Here is an 18,313-nt window from a genome sequence, read left to right as displayed (position 1 = left end):
TATTAGCAAGTGGGCAGTAGTTACCGTATTTTTCGCTCTATAAGACGCACTTTCCCCCTCCTAAAAAGTAAGGGGAAATGTGTGTGCGTCTTATGGAGCAAATGCAGGCTCCATGGCTTCAGCGAAAGCAACGTGAAGCGTCCGGTCAGTGCGCACCGATCCCTCTTGCTCTCCTGGCTTCGCTTCGCTGGAGAGGCACTGTGCAGCTCTCCCTCTCTGCGCAGCGCCCCTTCAGCAAAGTGGGAGGAGAAATGGAAAGGGCTCTGTTTCTCCTGCCGCTTCGCTGAAGGGGCGCTGCGCAGAGAGGGAGAGCTGCGCAGCGCTTCTTCAGTGCTGAAGAGGCACTGCGCAGAGAGGGAAAGCTGTGCAGCGCCGCTTCAGCAAAGCGGGAGGAGAAATGGAAGGGGCTCCGCTTCTCCTGCCACTACACTGAAGGGGCGCTGCGCAGAGAGGGAGAGAATATTTTTTTTCTTGTTCTCCCCCTCTAAAACTAGGTGCGTCTTATAGAGCGAAAAATGTGGTACTTAGCACTTGGATGTGCTGCTATGCTGGACTCAGGACCCTGCTTATGGGCTTCCCAGCGGCATCTGGTTGGCCATTGTGACAACAGGATATTAGACTAGATGGGCCTCTGGCCTGGATCCAGTAGGTCAGAGGCAGTATCGCTTCTAAATACCAGGTGCTGGAAAGTCCAGAGATTTCTCTTGTGCTCCTGTCCTTGTTGGGTTCTTCTTGTAGGCCTCTGGTCGGTGAGATCAGGATGCAGGACAAGACGGGCCATTTGTCTCATCCAGGAGACCGTTCTTATGTCCCTACTTTTTAACATTTTCATGTAACAGTTTGGTAAAGAGAGAAGGAAGCGCCCTAAGCGTTTTGAAACTTTCAAGTCCTTTCTTACCCTTCCCTATTGAGAGGGGGAGCAAACAGAAGCCTGGCTTCACTTCTCAGCATGTGTTATCGGAGGGCAAACAGAATGCCATGTTCCACAGCTAGTAAGTCGAGACGTTTAAAGGAGAACATTGAACAGAGAATTCTTAGGAGAAACTGGGTAATTCAAGTCATACCCTTTGATTGCCAAGCATCTATGGGTGAGTGAGACAAGAGCTACCAGTGAACAGTTATACTCACTGACAACAAAAGGTAAAATATAGCAAGCCGTGTGCCTCCCTTTCATGGCATATAACTGACAGAGTTCAAACAGCGATGGAAGAAATTTGACCTCTTGAACACAATTACACACTATGTGGGTTTGCAGCTTCATAGTCATTTCTCTTCATCAGTGCATACAGACACACAGATCAATGTAGAGGACAAAACAGGATTGTGACCCAATCCTAACAGCTCGCAGAACTAAAAAAACAGGTGCTGTAGGAATTTTCCAAAAACTTTGGAAGGCCAACTTTGCTTTTGCATTGTTATATTTACATGCACATATTCCGATGAACATGTTCAGAATTGTATTGGAGCAGCTTGATTTAAAACCAGACAGTTAACAACTGTTTTCAGTCAAGATGAAAGGCTTACTTAAACCATTGATTTCATGAAGTTTCCAAACATTGGCGTTCCAAGCATACAACACTGGTTGTGAAAACTGTTAAAACAGCTTGGTTTGTGACTAAATAGAAAGTTTGTGAGTTTCCACAATGCACATCCCTTTTTTGAACCATCATTTTTGTAAGTTTCATGTGTTCAACCTCATTTCTTCTAACACAGCCTCTAATACAGCTACACTCATAGCTTCAACCTTACAAAATAATATTTCTAATTTTATTAGAAGGAGACAAAGTTGTTTATGCACTGCTACCCTATTTGCCATAATAATGAATTGCTGAGTCACAAACAAATTTGTCATTTTGATTAGAATACTTGCATTAAGATACATTTTAAAGGTTTTGTTTTACTCATAATTCTTTTTTGCTATAAAAACCACAAGCACCTCAGCAGGAGGTGTGCTTTTAAATAAGGTTTTGTTGCACTGTTCATTTTGATTCAAAAACTAGTTACTTGGCATTCCATAAGACGATGGGGTTGCCTTTAGTCATGCAAAACCTTGTGCATTGCTTAGATCAGGTCAGTAATATTAAGCCGCTGATCCAAAGATTTACGTATGCTTACGATGACTATCTAAGGGTCCATTCCCCCCCCAGACACCACTGATGTGCTAGGCAATGGAAAGTGTGGGGGTGACATTTTTGGGGGCATAGGCCCAAACTCCACTTTGGACACATGGACACACTCAAAACACCCCCTAAAAATGAAACAGACAACTGTATGACTGAGAAACTACCATGAATGTCAGGTCTAAACTGTGAGCCACATTTTGTTCAGCCCCCATTTTGTGGGCTGGGAAAATGGAAAATAGCTATATGGCTTTTCCCTGTGATAATCAGACCCGCCCCCCTTCAGAAAACACTTCAGAAAGTACTGTACCGACCACCGTCTTTTGCCAAATGGAAAATGTGGGGTTTAATTTACTTGTTTACATATTTATAATCCACACTTTCATAAAAATGTGTCAGTACAGCATATAAGAATGAAATCAGCATAAAGCATCCGTAAAAAACATCAATAAAACATCATTAAATGCTGATTGGTTAAAATAGCGAAAATTCATATTGCCTGTCTAAACAATGTAGTTTTCAAAATTACATGAATTTTCACAAAATGATGGGCCAAACAGTCAGAAGGCCTCTGTTGCCTAAAGAGTCCCATCCTTACCAGCAGGATGATCAGAGAAGCTCTGCTGGATGATTACTTGAGGATGCAGTAAACATTAGGCCCCCAAATACATGTGATTTTAACCCCATGGACCCAAGATTATTGGGCGTCTTTGGCCTGTACCTTGTCTGGGGTTTTTTCCTTGTACTGAACAACCAGGACACCAATCTGGTTCTAGGAGTTAAAACACCATTCTTACTATTTCAGTAGAGAAAAATTAGCAACCAGCATCCTCATATCAAGCTCCCAACCACCCAAAATAGGAGGGATCTTGCAGAATCCTCATAGATAGGTATGCCTGCACCTAATGCTATATTGTGGAATCTGTTGGGAATCTGATGTGAGATACAGCAGAAGTTACCCCCAGTTCCAGTCACTACACAGAGGCAGCTTAAGGTCCAAAATAGTTTATTGCTGCAGAAGATAAGGCTTCAGTAATACAGTTCCACATGTTGGTATATACATACAGCTTATATGTGAAAATATATCTGTTGCTTCAGCAATTCAAGACATAACACAGACTCCGACTCATGGGCCGATGAATAAGCTGGCATGCCACAATCACTTATATAGATGCCACTGACCTTGCATCTATTGGCTTATCTTATACAGTGGTACCTCAGGTTACAGACGCTTCAGGTTACAGACTCCACTAACCCAGAAATAGTACCTTGGGTTAAGAACTTTGCTTCAGGATGAGAACTGAAACCGTGCTTTGGCAGCGCGGCAGCAGCGGGAGGCCCCATTAGCTAACGTGGTGTCTCAGGTTAAGAACGGACCTCCAGAACGAATTAAGTTCTTAATCTGAGGTACCACGGTACATGGGGTGATTTGTGCCCATGCAGAAAATTCACCCCTTCTTCCATGTCCAGTTTCTCCAACAGAATCTCTATTGCTGGAAGGGGGCCTCACCTTCCAGTCTTGTTCCAGGAGCATTTCTCCTCATTTAGACTCTTGAAGCTGCTACTCTCCCCCCCCCCCGCCCACCTCTGCACTCTGCTGAAGTTATTTGAGTTTGCTTCCTCTTCCTGTGCTTCTCTCCCCTTGACCTTTGGCCGCCTTGCATTCTCATACCCATCAGGGTTACCAGCACACTGTTCCCTCAAATCCATCTTCTGCTCCCTCATTTCAGTGCAGAGGAAAGCTCTTCACTCCTATGCCTTTCCATGCATAGAATTGTGTTCTGCTGTGTATTTATATATATTCTTGAAAAATTCACTTAACATCAGCATAGAAAATCTGGCAACTACATGTCTAAGAAGCCCTTCTTGCGAAGATCAGCACATTCATCAATGCTGAATTATAGGGACAAAGCAGTGTATCAGCACTGTCAATCTAGATGGGTTAAACCAGGTGTTTGGTTTTTTTTAAGCTAATCTGTTATTCAAGAACTGTAGGAAGACTTCAGCAAAAACATTCACTAGAAAGGAAAGACTTAATCCCTTGATCACAATGGTACCTTTTTAGCAAAACTGACATATCAGAAAGCTTTAATCTATTTGCTTGGGTTGTATAGACTTTGTTAGGTTTGTTTTGTTTGTTTTTATCTACGAAATCTATACTATGAGCAAGATTGCTGAATTTGCTCTTTTATTGTTGGAAATATTTGTTTGGAATATGATCAACTGGTTGGGTGTTTTGTTTTTTTCTTTGCATTTTTCTAATGGGAACAATGATTACTTTAAAATTCAGAGACTCTAGAGAGCTGAGTACTCCTACAAGCATCAAATCCACACACAGAGATATCTGCAACCCATTAGACACCATTCAAGTATATAAGATTGTACATCTTTAATTTCCCATATTATTTTGCTAAAAGAAGAGTACAAGCAATGAAGCTGTCTCAAGAAAACTAGCACAAGGTGTCTCATTTTCAGTGTGGAAATTAAGTTAATTCCTCTTTTTGCAAGGATTATCTTTAGATCTAACTATTACTTTTATTTAAAAATAGTTATATCATTTTAAGTAAAATGTTATTTATTTCACTCAGCCTCACTCAGCTGCATAGTTGTACCCCTTCAGTCAAACTTTTTGAATGCCTATGTTGTGGGATTTTGATATATGTGGTGTTCTGATATACGTGGTATCTGAAGAAGCGTGCATGCACACGAAAGCTCATACCAAGAACTAACTTAGTTGGTCTTTAAGGTGCTACTGGAAGGAATTTTTTTATTTTGATATATGTGGTGTTAGGAGTACAAAATCTGTCAAGTTTAGAGATACCACAATTTTTGCTACCTTTGGGGAAAGTAGTTTAATATATGGCAGACTTCATAAATGGCACCCAACAGGCCCCTGTAGGAGTTAAACAACTTTTCAAGAATTGGACAGGTGCAGGCCTTGGCAATTATTTTGTAACTGCAGTTGCTCAAGAGGCTAATTAGGGACTGAAAATTATGTTTTTGTCTTGTTGCTGGCAAAGTCTTTTGAACTATTGTCCTCAAGACTCTATCATGTTAAATAAAACAGCAAACAGATGTGATCACAAAAGATTCTCAATAAGCTATTACTAGGCATTTCCCACTTCTAATTCATTTTAATTATGTTTAAATAAATCAGATGGTAATTAAAGAATTCTGGGAGAGGGGCAAGTCTGTATACCAACTTTCCGTGTTCAAGAATATTAATGCTGGGTGTGTCTTGGAGCAAAACACATTTCCTGATGCAACCCTTACTCTATTCTTCCAGAGGAAAGGCTCCAGAAGGAAATGGAGACATTCAGAAACACTGGGAAACTCTGGTATGCTAGGGCAGTATAGGTTTGGATGATCTGAAAGGGTACTTCCCATGCACAATTACTGTATTTTTCGCTCTATAAGACGCACCTTTTCCCTCCTAAAAAGTAAGGGGAAATGTGTGCATGTCTTATGGATGCAGGCTGGCCAGCTATCCCAGAAGCTAGAACAGCGAGAGGGATCGCTGCACTTCCTCTCGCTGTTCTAGTTTCTGGCTTAGCCACGCTCTATCCCTTCCCCTACCTCCCACAAAAGGCAGCAAGAGCCACACTCCCTCTAAAGAGCCGCACGGAGTGTGTGTGTGTGGCTCCTGGGGGCTTTTCCCCGAGGTGGGAGAAGGGTGACGGGCTGCCCTTCTCCCTCCTCAGGGAAAAGCCTGCAAGCGCCACACACACGCTCCGTCCGGCTCGTGAAAGGGAGCGCTGAGCAGAGCCTGGGATGCATCCCAGGCTCTGCTCAGTGCTTCCTTTAAAGAATATTTTTTTCTTGCATTCCCCTTCTAAAGACTAGGTGTGTCTTATGGTCAGGTGAATAGTACGGTAAGCTAAGGTTAATTGTCTTTCTTTTAACACAAAGGAGTCAGGTTCAGTGACTGTCTGCTCCTTGCATTTTTACAGTGGGTACAGGACTTCACGTACAATGTCCTTTCCTCTTGGAGTTCTGAGAAGCCAATCAATAGGTGTACGGTGAGGCTTGATTAGACTGGAAGCAGTTCAAGATACTTACACTCTCAGGAGTTCCCACACTGAGGAATAACAAGTGGATCCGCTTCCTCCTCCATGATGATGGAGACGTTTGGCAGGAAATGGTCTTCCTTTGCCCTATGCACTGAGTTCTGTACTAGGCTTTCCTTTACCAGGCAAACAAAGCACCTAGACTCAAGTTCAGTGAGCAGACACCTATAACACAGTGAAGAAACTTGGTTCTCCAAAGTAGCCAAGGTTATTAAACAGTATGAATAGGGGTAGTTTCTCTGATTAAACAATATGAATAGGGGTAGTTTCTCTGATGAACCTTAAGCACTTGTGTTCTAGGTTCAAAACAACAAACCTTTTTTAGTCATTTTCTAATACACATTGTCCATGCAAGCAGACTCTTCTTAAATAAGCTAAATTCTATCCCATTCTTGTGCAAACAGATGAACGGACCTTTTCTGCAGTGGCTCCCCTTCTGTGGAATGCTCTCCCCAGGGAGGTTCACCTGGCACCTTCATTATATACCTTTAGGTGCCAGGCAAAAGTGTTCCTTATTAACTAGGCCTTTGGTTGATTTGATTGACATCCTATGCCCTTTTAAAAATGTGTTGTGGGTTGTTGTTGGCTTTCTTTTGATTATGTACATTGTGGTTTTATATTCTGATTTTATCCTGTGAACTGCCCTGAGACCTACAGGTATAGAGCAGTATGAAGGTAAAGGTAAAGGGACCCCTGACCATTAGGTCCAGTCGTGGCCGACTCTGGGGTTGTAGCGCTCATCTCGCTTTATTGGCCGAGGGAGCCGGCGTACAGCTTCTGGGTCATGTGGCCAGGATGACTAAGCCGCTTCTGGCAAATCAAAGCAATGCACGGAAACACCGTTTACCTTCCCACCGGAGCGGTACCTATTTATCTAATTGCACTTGACGTGCTTTCGAACTGCTAGGTTGGCAGAAGCAGGGACCAAGCAACGGGAGCTCACCCCGTCACGGGGATTCGAACCACCGACCTTCTGATCGGCAAGTCCTAGGCTCTGTGGTTTAACCACAGTGCCACCCGCGTCCCTAAAGAGCAGTATATGAATTCAATAAATAATAATAATAAATTCCGAAACAAGTGTGCACAGCCTGCGCTACTGGATTAAGCCAGGACCACTTTCTCCATTCACTGCCCATTAACACACACGCTGCCTTATTAATCCAGAGAAATAATAACATATGACCTTAGTGAAATCAGGGCAGCATCAACAGAATGTTAGTTTTACAAAAAAAAACCAGGAGAAATAAAGAAGCATTTTTATTTTTTGTAAAGGGAGAAAAAGATATATTACTATTTGAAAAGAGCCATTTTAAATTACTTAGTTTTCTTCAGTTCTGATTTATAAATGTAAATAGAATCATTTAGATTAGGGACACCCATTTCTTCTAAGCGCTTATAGACATTTTGGTAACACTGTTAATGTAGTTTTAAGGTAAGCGATTACAATTTTTACAGATCAGCATTCTTCATTCCACATTTGGTGTGAGTTTTGCCAGTTCATTCCTATCTACTCTTTCTCATCAAAGATTTACAGATTTTTCTTTTACTTAAGGTACTGTAATCCAGTAAATAACTTGTTGATGATTTATTGTACTGAAAAATCTAATAATATGACAGAATAGTTGAAAGTTGATGAATGTTCACAATACAACTGAGCTTAATAGCAATTCAGCAATGTTGAAAATGACTGTCTTTTATAGGTGTATAAAATATCAATGATATGTTATGACAACATTGTTCAGTTAATTCTGGGGTAATTATTATCATGTTACAATATTCGCCCCGATTCAGTAACAGCAACCTAATTGTCCATAGTTATAGTAATAGGAGCCACATAACTTCATGAACCAATCATAACACTGAACTTACATTCTTCCACTTGTTAGTGGTCAAAAAATTTAAATACTTAGACATTCACTTCCAACAGAATGCTTGGAAAAACCATCACAAGTTTGCACTAAACTTGGCAGATACCTGTGCTTTGGCTATCACCTGTTTGTTTGTTTGTTTGTTTGTTTGTTTGTTTGTTTGTTTGTTTGTTTCCAATGGAGGGAACCAATATGTTCCTCCTACACTAAAGGTTTTCAATGCCAAAGTAAATCCAAAACTACTGTATGGCATACCATTATGGATTGGTGCTGTTGACCACTCACTGGAACGCAGCCAATCAAAATCCCTTCGTAAAATCCTGGGTATGCCAAACTGTTTCCCATTATGCAGCCATATGCCTGGAAACTGGACAAGGGCCTATGGAAACTAGAGTGAGGTTTATCACCATAAAATTATGGCTACACCTTCCTTTCAAGTCTGACCCCTCTTCTCTAATTTTTCATATGCTGTTGGAATCCCACCGTTCCAAATGGTTAGCTTGTATCAAGAATAAAATTTAAACCATTGGCCTATCATTTGATTTGCGACTTATTATTCCACTGTTATAAGTATTTCAAGCAATTAAGAGCAGTTTTGTAGTGATTGAATTCCAAATTCTGAGTCGTGCAGTCAAAAAATCTTGCTCTCTGTTGGAGTTAGGGATCTTACGATGTACCAGTGGCCCGGGTACTATTTTATAGTCACAAATGGTATGACATATTTTAGGAAGAAGTCTGCAAATACTGTCAATTTCCTCTTAGATAACATCTCATTGTATTGCGAGCATTTTGCTGCTTGAAAGCCCATAAAATGTCACTCATGTTCTAATGATAACCTTGCACACTGGGATACGCAGACAGTTTCAATATAGCTTTAAGTGTTATACTTTTGGGGTTGTTTTTTTAACACTCAGAATATACTCTGTGCCCTTTGTACCACCCCCAACAATCTTTGCTGCAAAAAGCATGGCAGGCTGCAAGAACATCAGAGAGATAAAAGGAATCCTAAACATAATAGAGGATGGTGAGAAACCCTAAGCTTTTGTTGATAGGGACAGGGAGCAGGGGGTCATTCGTGACCAATTCAGCTCTGGCACCAAGAGCTAAAAGCCAAAGCCATTTTACACAAAGCAAAGGAATGACAGGAAAGGAAAGAACAGTGGAGCAAAAAGGAATGACAGAACCACTTCTTAATAGGAAGGCTGGCAATTCAGACCACAGTCCAGATGATTGAAAGCAATTGGATTTAAGGAAGTTCTTTTCCCTTTACCCAACTCGGGTTAAACATAGCCCTTCAGATTCATTGGATAGCAGATTATTCTCGATAACAGCAGTGCAAAGGCAAATAACTGTGCCTGTTTCTTTTTCTTTCATTTTCTTTGTATTGCTAGGAATTTTGGAAGGGGGTTGCCAGGCCCCTCTACTGCATGAATCCAGCACGTGTTAAAAGCTCATCAAGCCTTTTAAATCTGGGAAATAGCCAAGCTGGCTTCCTGGTGAGCCGATGGGGGCTTAAGGGGCTCTGTGCAAGATAGTAAAATAGGTGGGGACCCCTCCCTCAACAGACAAAGCCAGAGCTTGGAGGTGGAGTTTTGCAGCGATGTGACCTAAAAGTAAAGCAGCAAGCAGGAGAGAAAGTCAAAGCAATATTTGAGAGCTATGTTTTATTTCTGTTTGAATCTGAGGCTGCTGCTATGGGAGAAGCAAGACGCTTTTGGGGTGTTATTGCTGTGACTCCCTCCATCATAGCTCAAGTTGTACATATGTGTAAATAAACCGTACATCATAAAAACACCACAGTATCTACTGTGCCTCATTTCAAAAGGAAACACACCTGGAATCCCTGGAATCTCGCACCGCTCAGTGATCGGGGCAACGTGCAACAGCATCATTGGCTAAAGAAGTCAACTGTCTGTCAGAGCCAGTAGTGATGCCTGTATCAGTAATAAAGATCAGATCAGTAATAAAGTGAAGGGGGTTGGGGAGGGTTAACTCCCTCTTCATTAGTTTTTATTATTATTAATTTAATATATTGATTACCTGCTTCATTGTAATAATAATCCCAGAGAGGGCTAAGCAAAATACTTTAGAAGTCCCATATTTGCCCTTGCAATTATATTTATACCATTATTATGTGGGGGGTTTTTTAAATAGCTATTACAATATGTTTTAACTCCATGGCCTCAGCAGTGACTTAAATGGTGTTAGGATAAAAAAATTCCTTAAGCGGTTTTCCTGAGGTTTGTTTCACAGCGTCTCCAACAGATGAAATAAGCTGCTTTTCAAACAAAAGCTTGATCCTGTAAGCCTATATGGGTTTTACGGATTGCTGCAATGCCTCGATTTATCAAAATGTTTTAAGACAATGATGAGTCTCTTCAAATTTACCTCCACCTTTGCTGCTAGGCATATGCTACCTGCTGAACGGAGTTCACTTTTCCCTTATGGATTTTCCAGAGAGTACTCTATGGGCACATAGCGCTGTCATATTGTTAGATCTCAGCAAGTCACAGCCTATTCAGTGGGGAAACCAACCGGGAGCCCCATGTTAAGCAAGTCTGAGTTCCCAAAAGAAAGCAGGGTGCATGTAATGATACATATTTAAAGCCCAGATATGCTGCATCTGTGTGATGCATGAAAAAGAGTTGCTACAGAAGGAATAGCCATTGTACAATGAATAACTGTTCTCAAATTTCCTGCTTTTTAAAAAATAAAAACAGTATCTATTCTATGTTTGTCTGTTGCTCCAGAGAATGAACACACAGCTTTCAATTAACTAAACAACCAGATTTTAAAAAAATGCAAAAAATTAAAAGTTTATAGAATAGTAGTATAATATCTTTTTTTGGCAAAAAGTATTAGACCCAATGTATCTAATAATATATTTTCTTTTGTATTGCAGGTTAGCACTCTAGACTGGGTACGAGCTGAAAAAACCTATAACCTCTGTGAGGTTCTATTTAAAGTACACAAGGTAGGTCTCCTGTTAAGTTATGGACTACATTCGGAATGCGAGACTGTGATTTTCAAAAATTAAATTAGAATGTGTTCAGATTAATTTTCTTGAATAAGAAATAGTTAGCCAAAACTTAGTCTACATTGGAAAGCTAGTTCCCAGCAATGAACTATTGCCATTATTTGTGTTTGATGATCAGGTATTGGCTCATTCTGAACAAATGCGGACAATTCTTAAACCCAATCTAATTTTTATATCAAGGTTAGCCAACATGGTCTCTTCAGATATGGCTGCAGTATAACTCACAACAGTCCCAGGCAGGAATAATTCAAGTGCATGTTCAACAACATCTGGAAGCACCATGTTGGCTATCCCTATTCAACACAATCTATTTCATATATAATGTATGGTGGGGGAAGTAAGATTGCCCCTTTCAGCTGATGTTCCTGTGCATAGCTTAGTGGTATAATGACTATTTTGTATGCATAAGGTTCAAGATTTTCTGCCTAACATCTCAAGTGAAAATAATTTCAGGTAATAGGGCTGACTGACATCCAGGAGGGATGCTTCCACCACCAGGCTGGATGAAACAAAGGTCTTCCAGTGGAAGGCAACTTCTAAGGCATGGCTTTGTACTGGTTCCTGTCCCGTCTTCATGACTTCCTCCAGAAGGCGTGGCTTGGGGAATGTTGCCACGCATGCTGTTTTAATACTTGAGTGAAATTATATGGAGTTTTGGAATGTGTTGCCCTCAGTATGCTGATTATATGCAGTTCTGTTTCTCCTTTACAGCACAAGCAGGTTTGGTGCTGACTTTGAGACACACACACACATATATATAGTAATATGCAGGTCTAAAACATCAAGCCCAATCAAATCACATATGCCTGAACAGTTAACTGGTCACCCAGATAAGCTCCAAGATTCAACTATTTTATGATCCTGGTGGAATGTACATGTTTTGAATTTTGCATGCATTCCCTCATTAAACATTACAGCGATGCCTGAATGTCTGATAGCCCTAGAGAAGAGGAACACACTCTGAATGGCTGGAAAGGTGTGCTCTTGATAGGTAGACACATTCAGTTCTTACCCAAGGACTGATGCATGCCTTTTATTTTCTTTATTTCCCTAATATTCTGGTAGGGTTAATTTCAAGATGAAGCCAACTTAACAGCAAATTCTGGTGCTACATTTTCATTTTGAGGTGGGGAGGGAAAGAGTTGGAAATAAGCTGCCCACGATTCAGCCCTTTACATTCCTGACATTTTAATAAGTGAACACTTAATTGTCAGTCTTGATGAATACATTAACTGAAACACAAAAAGCTTCAGTGTACAAGTCTAGCCATTCTTCTGTTGACACTTCAGTATAAATGATAATGAAGGAAACTTAGAGCAAATCAATTAGGTTGGAGTAAACTTAATTTTCAGAAGAGATTAAAGCTTCTCTATTACAAATTCTAAGGCGCAGTTTGCTCCGCAGAAAATGTTCCTTTGAGTTGTTTATGCAAGCAAGTTTTTCCTTGCTGACTTTTCAGGATACAAACTTTTTAAAAATGAATAATCTTTAATGCCCTTCATATATTGGGTGGTCTCAGACCTGCTGTCCACCTGATTCTCCTTGCTCTGCTTAGGGCCAAGCATGGACAGAACCATCATCTGCTTTCAAACTCCAAGGTAGGAATGGGATTATGCACAAAAAGAGGAGCTAAAGAAGCCATTGTCCAACTACAAGCATTTGTCCAATGATTCCATATCTGTTTTTTTCACAGTTGTACCACCATGTGGAAGTAGCATTAAAATAGTTCAGTGTGAATAAGAATAAATGAAGAACCAATAGCAAAAAGTGCCCATAAGACTAATATATTGATATATCATACATACATAGCCCAAAATCAGTTATGAATATGAAGTCATTTGGTTATTGCATACTGATGAAATACTTGTTAGCCTTTTTTTTTGCAGAAGGCATATCCTGTTTGATTTCTCCCCTCCTCTTGGTAGGTCTTCTGTCTGTGATTCTCAAAAACAAAAAACTTTACCATCATAATGTTTCCTGCCTCTACTGCTTCACAGGGATGCCATTATGAAGATATTTAAACAAAGCAATCTGTGAAGCATAAAACTAATATTATATGCTCATAATTAAAAACGCTGCTTGTTTGATTTGCATACCCTGGTGTGCAGGATCTCTAAAGGGGATACCTTTTATTAAAATATATCAGCATGACAGTATTGTTTGTCGCAAGCTCCAGTGTTAATTAAAACACACATGGGTGTGGATTTAGCATTTTAGCATATTAATATTGCTGTTACTTGTCATTTGAATATAATATTTTTGGGGTTCACCCCAACATTTGACCACATATCCGATATCTGAGGGTAGATCACCATTGAGCAAGTCAGACTGAAATACATCCCCCCCCCGCATTACTCTGGCCTAAACACTGCAATTCATACACTAAACTTCAAACACTGCAATTCATACACATTCATAAACTTCCAATATATGGGGTTTCCCAGTTCACTTCAACACAGGAGTGAGGCTGTGTGACTGTACCTTATGTTGAAGCAAACAGTTTGATATTGCTTTTACATACTGGTTGTAAGCTTATTGAAGCTCCTCGGAGAATGTTGCACTAAGTAAAAATATAAATGAGATTTACTTTATGGGTAGACCGAATCTCTGTCATCAAAAACAATTTGCTGTATTGAGCCAAATGAGCTATTTCTATTTTCTTGATCTACTTTTGTGGTAATGAGGTTCTTTTTTTACTGTTTTGCATTGCTCTTTGTTAATTTCAATCTGTCTGTCTGTCTGTTTGTAAGCCATCCAGGAAATATTTGTTGATGAGCAACATTCAATAAATAATCATCATCTCATACTTTAAATTGGTTTTCCCTGGTTCACCAATGGTAAAGCCCGGAGACCCAGAAAAATAAATATAAAACATATATATTCATACTGCTTTGCTCCTGGTTATTGATGCTCAACATCACAATGAAACTACAGCTCCTCCTTTTTCTGCATAACTTTAATTCTCAAACTGAAATGCTCACATTCAGCAGGTTATGTTCCTTGATAGAGGGAATCACATTAACAAGAACAAAGAGCAAGTATGTACATTTTCCAGCACTCCTTTCTGATTAAATATGCTTGCTAAAATATGTCTTTCAGCTCTGGCTTAATGATGATTGCTGGCTACAAGCAAACCTATATCTAGGTATTCACCAAGACTATGAGCTTGAAGACCAGAGGCCGTATTGTTTCAGTGTTGTGGTTGGACATGGCAAGAGCCACTATTTCAATGTGGAACTGGGGAGTGACCTGGCAGTATGGGAGAAATCATTTCAAAAAGCAATTTTTTTGGAAGTTCAGAGAACAGGGGTAAGTAATTTAAAATGTACATAGCATAATATTTCAACATCTCTGTGAGAATAATAACTAGTTTTAAAACACATGTCCCATATATATGAGCATGCTGAGTAGCAGCCAGTGGGGCAACAGCCTCCTTCTGACTCCAGTCTCACCTTAGGTTTACCTGGACATGTTCCTGTCTGGAAGTTGCACTTGATCAAGGGAAGTCTCTTGAGAATCCCTCCATTTGGCTGGGATGAAAGGGCAAACCTTCTCCCTGCTGGCAGTCCAATTTTGGAACTTCCTTCCCTTTGAAATCAAATGGATGCTCACACTGCTGCATCTTAGATGCCAGGTTAAAACCTGACTGTTGAGTCAGACTTTTGGATAACAATGCTGTTGTCACTTACAATTGTTTTAATAGTTGTTTAAATTGCATTTTTTTATTTTAGTGTTGCTGAATGAGTTGTGTGATTTAAAGTTATTTTTATTGTTAGCGGGCTAGAGATCTGGGGCTGTAGTGTAGGGTAAAGGTAAAGGGACCCCTGACCATTAGGTCCAGTCACGGACGACTCTGGGGTTGCGGCGCTCATCTCACTTTATTGGCCGAGGGAGCCAGTGTACAGCTTCTGGGTCATGTGGCCAGCATGACTAAGCCGCTTCTGGCGAACCAGAGCAGTGCACGGAAATGCCATTTACCTTCCCGCTGGAGTGGTACCTATTTATCTACTTGCACTTCGTGCTTTTGAACTGCTAGGTTGGCAGGAGCAGGGACTGAGAAACGGGAGCTCACCCCGTCATGGGGATTCGAACCACCAACCTTCTGATCGGCAAGCCCTGGGCTCTGTGGTTTAACCCACAGCACCACCTGTGTCCCTGTAATGTAGGATATTAATGGTCAAAATAAACAGAAGGCAATGATTTGACTCTGTTGATGACCTATGTGAGAAGCTTCTGCTTTGATTGATTTACTTGTTCACAGCATGGTTTGTAGTCATATGCTTGCACTATTTACTCACTCCACCCAGTTTACCACAGCAAAAGAAGACGAATTTTAAGCCAAATAAATCTGATTGCACAAAAGTCAGTGGGTCAGTGTCAATAGTGTTCTTTAACTGGACACAGTTCCTTCTCCTCTGACATTTATTTATTTTTTGGAAATGGAAGTTGAAATTTATGCCCCACTTCTTAATCTGAACTCCCCTATAGAGCAAACACAGAGGTAGCAAAAATCTATCCATATTAATATTGAGTAATGTACTTTTCCTGTAACTTCATTGACACGAATATCACTTCCCGGCAGGTCTGCTTCAGAATAGTGTTGCCAGTCTCATTTTCTTAGCTTGCATTAATCACGTTATTCTAACCACCTACCCGATTTGGAGCACATCAGATGCTACATTATATGCCCCTGCTGATGTTTTCCACTGTTGCCTATTATTACAGTAGTCTCTATAAAATAAAATAGCTATATTTTTCTACACGCAGGTAAACATTTTAGAAGCCTTAATGTAGTTACATTCTAACAGAGAAATAGTAATGGCTAACTTCATTCTATATTATAATGAAAGGCAGATTTGTGTGGGCACGCAAACTTTCTTGAAGATTCTTATAGGGTGCCACATAACTTCCAGACAGTGGCTGGGTTCAGGCATAATGTGAAACCACGGTTTGTTTAGATAAGCCATGGTTTGTTTTAATGGCACATTTTGGACTTAGTGGTTTAGTGTTATTATGTAATGAGCACAAATGCACCTTGGGTTCTCATGTTCTTCCTTCTACTCTCCTCCGCTTTGAGAGTTGTTGTTGTTTCAATCAAGCAGTGTCTAAATTTTAGGAAGTAAATAAATAAATCATGTACTTCTCTATTAATATTTTTCACATTTTAAAATAATGCAAGTTGGATCATATGAGAACTGTCCTCATCATACTTTCTACATTATACAATGACTTTTCCATCATCCTTGTGGGGAGGGGGAAAGAGAAATTTCCGTGAACTAAATTATTTGAACCCATCAAACGAGCAGCGAAGTCCATAGATAAGTATGCTAAGTGTTTTATATCAAAGCCATGTCAGTTAACAGCTGCCACTACACCATGTTGCAACGAGTTCCACATCTACCGATGTGGTGTTACATCCCTGATAACTTGATTCAGTAGCAGCTACCTCTCATCTGAAGCATATAATTGCTGCCGTGCAGCTAATGCTAAATTCAGGCAGTAGCTAAAATAGTGTTATACTTTCTTTGGAGAAAAAAAATTCAATCATCTCCCTGGGACAACAATGCAAAATAAAACTTTCTATAATGGGCTCTATAAATTCAAATGAGATATTAAAAGCTGTTTAATTAGGCTAGATTTATGAGGTCATTAAAAGATAATTATCTGTTTGTTGCCAGAAGAATGGCTTTAATTACACAATTAAGGTTTAGATTGTTTTCATTATGTATAGTAATGTATTACACTTTCACTTTTCTTGGTCATTTTTATGTCGTTAAGTCCATTTCACTTCAAATCTAATTTTAGAAACCCACAGTCTTAAGAATCAATTGCACATTTGCCCTCAGCACTAAACTTTGGCAGTGTGAGGGTAAATTTAAGTCTGTTTGGCTTTTACATCAGTTACAAAAACAATAAAGCAAATTCCATGAATCTCACACAGAGCACCTAAATGTTTAAGCCCCTAACTATAGCACCCTAATACGGTCATGGGGAAACTGGAACCCACCTAATTAGCCCTTTCATGGGTTCTAGTTTGGCCCATGAGGTTGTCCCTCCCCCAACCACATCCGCCTTCTGCACACCTGACATGATATGTAATATCAGGTGAGGAGCAAGTACATTCCCCCTTGGGCACTGGCAAGAGAGGCTTGCTGCCGCCACCAATCAGTTGGCTGCAAATGAGAGCAATCCAGTAGGGATTTGTAGGGAGCCTGCTGAATTCATGAGTGCAACCAATCCTAGTAGAATGCAGAGCTTGACGTCTAATAGGCCCTGAGTGCAGGCTACCTGTGATCAGCTCCCCCTGTAGAAAGTGGATCCTGAAATCTGCATGGATTGGCGGGAAGTTCAAATCCCCATGCGTTTGGCTTGGCTTGGCTTTTCCTTTGTAGCATAGTATGTCAGGTGGATGGGTCCCACTCACCTGTCAAAATGGCCTGCCAACAATGGGTGAGGGGTGGGGACCTGATCCACTGGTCACATTCCCCACCCTTGCTCTAACGTTTCTACAATGCTATGTTCATCTGTGCAGGTGTGTCCCACAGTATTAGTCTTGCATAACTTTGCAACCATACTGTTTCCTAAACTATAACAGTGACTATTGTGTTTTAATCAGTGCATGCCTCTGATTCTGAAACATACAGGGGATTATATTGGGAAATGGTACGGAAGCTGTCCAGAGGTGCATGCAGGAAGGCAATGAGATATAAGAGGCTTGAAATAGTGATTCCAAGGAATAATAACCAGTGCTTGAATTATTGGAGGTGGGGGACAACCAAGAGGGTCTATGATGAAATCCACAGTCCAAACCCCTTTAATTCCATCCCACTTTTAGCTAAAACCTTTCCCGTCCTCTGTTGCTTTGTTTTGCATTACATTGTTGTTGTTGTTGTTTAGTCATTTAGTCGTGTCCGACTCTTCGTGACCCCATGGATCAGAGCACGCCAGGCACTCCTGTCTTCCACTGCCTCTCACAGTTTGGTCAAACTCATGCTGGTAGTTTCGAGAACACTGTCCAACCATCTCGTCCTCTGACGTCCCCTTCTCCTTGTGCCCTCCATCTTTCCCAACATCAGGGTCTTTTCCAGGAAGTCTTCTATTCTCATGAGGTGGCCAAAGTACTGGAGCCTCAGCTTCATGATCTGTCCTTCCAGTGAGCACTCAGGGCTGATATCCTTATGAATAGATAGGTTTGATCTTGCAATCCATGGGACTCTCAAG

At 40.6% G+C, this 18,313-nt stretch overlaps 1 protein-coding gene across 4 annotated transcripts in view; it reads left to right on the top strand.

Moving 5' to 3' along the window:
* The window catches only part of SNTG2 (syntrophin gamma 2), a 229,470-nt gene that overhangs the window by 198,717 nt on the left and 12,440 nt on the right, over window positions 1–18,313 (top strand). For all 4 annotated transcript variants that reach the window (XM_082215564.1, XM_082215563.1, XM_082215562.1 and 1 more), the window contains 2 exons: window positions 10,958–11,029; window positions 14,192–14,401. In XM_082215564.1, the coding sequence (XP_082071690.1) occupies window positions 10,958–11,029; window positions 14,192–14,401 (282 nt within the window). The remainder of the gene's footprint in view (window positions 1–10,957; window positions 11,030–14,191; window positions 14,402–18,313) is intronic.

This window comes from Podarcis vaucheri (genome assembly GCF_965113315.1).
Source record: "Podarcis vaucheri genome assembly, chromosome: 3".
Taxonomy (NCBI): domain Eukaryota; kingdom Metazoa; phylum Chordata; class Lepidosauria; order Squamata; family Lacertidae; genus Podarcis; species Podarcis vaucheri.
Note: the sequence above shows the minus strand (reverse complement) of the source record. Positions and strands in the feature narration are given on the sequence as shown.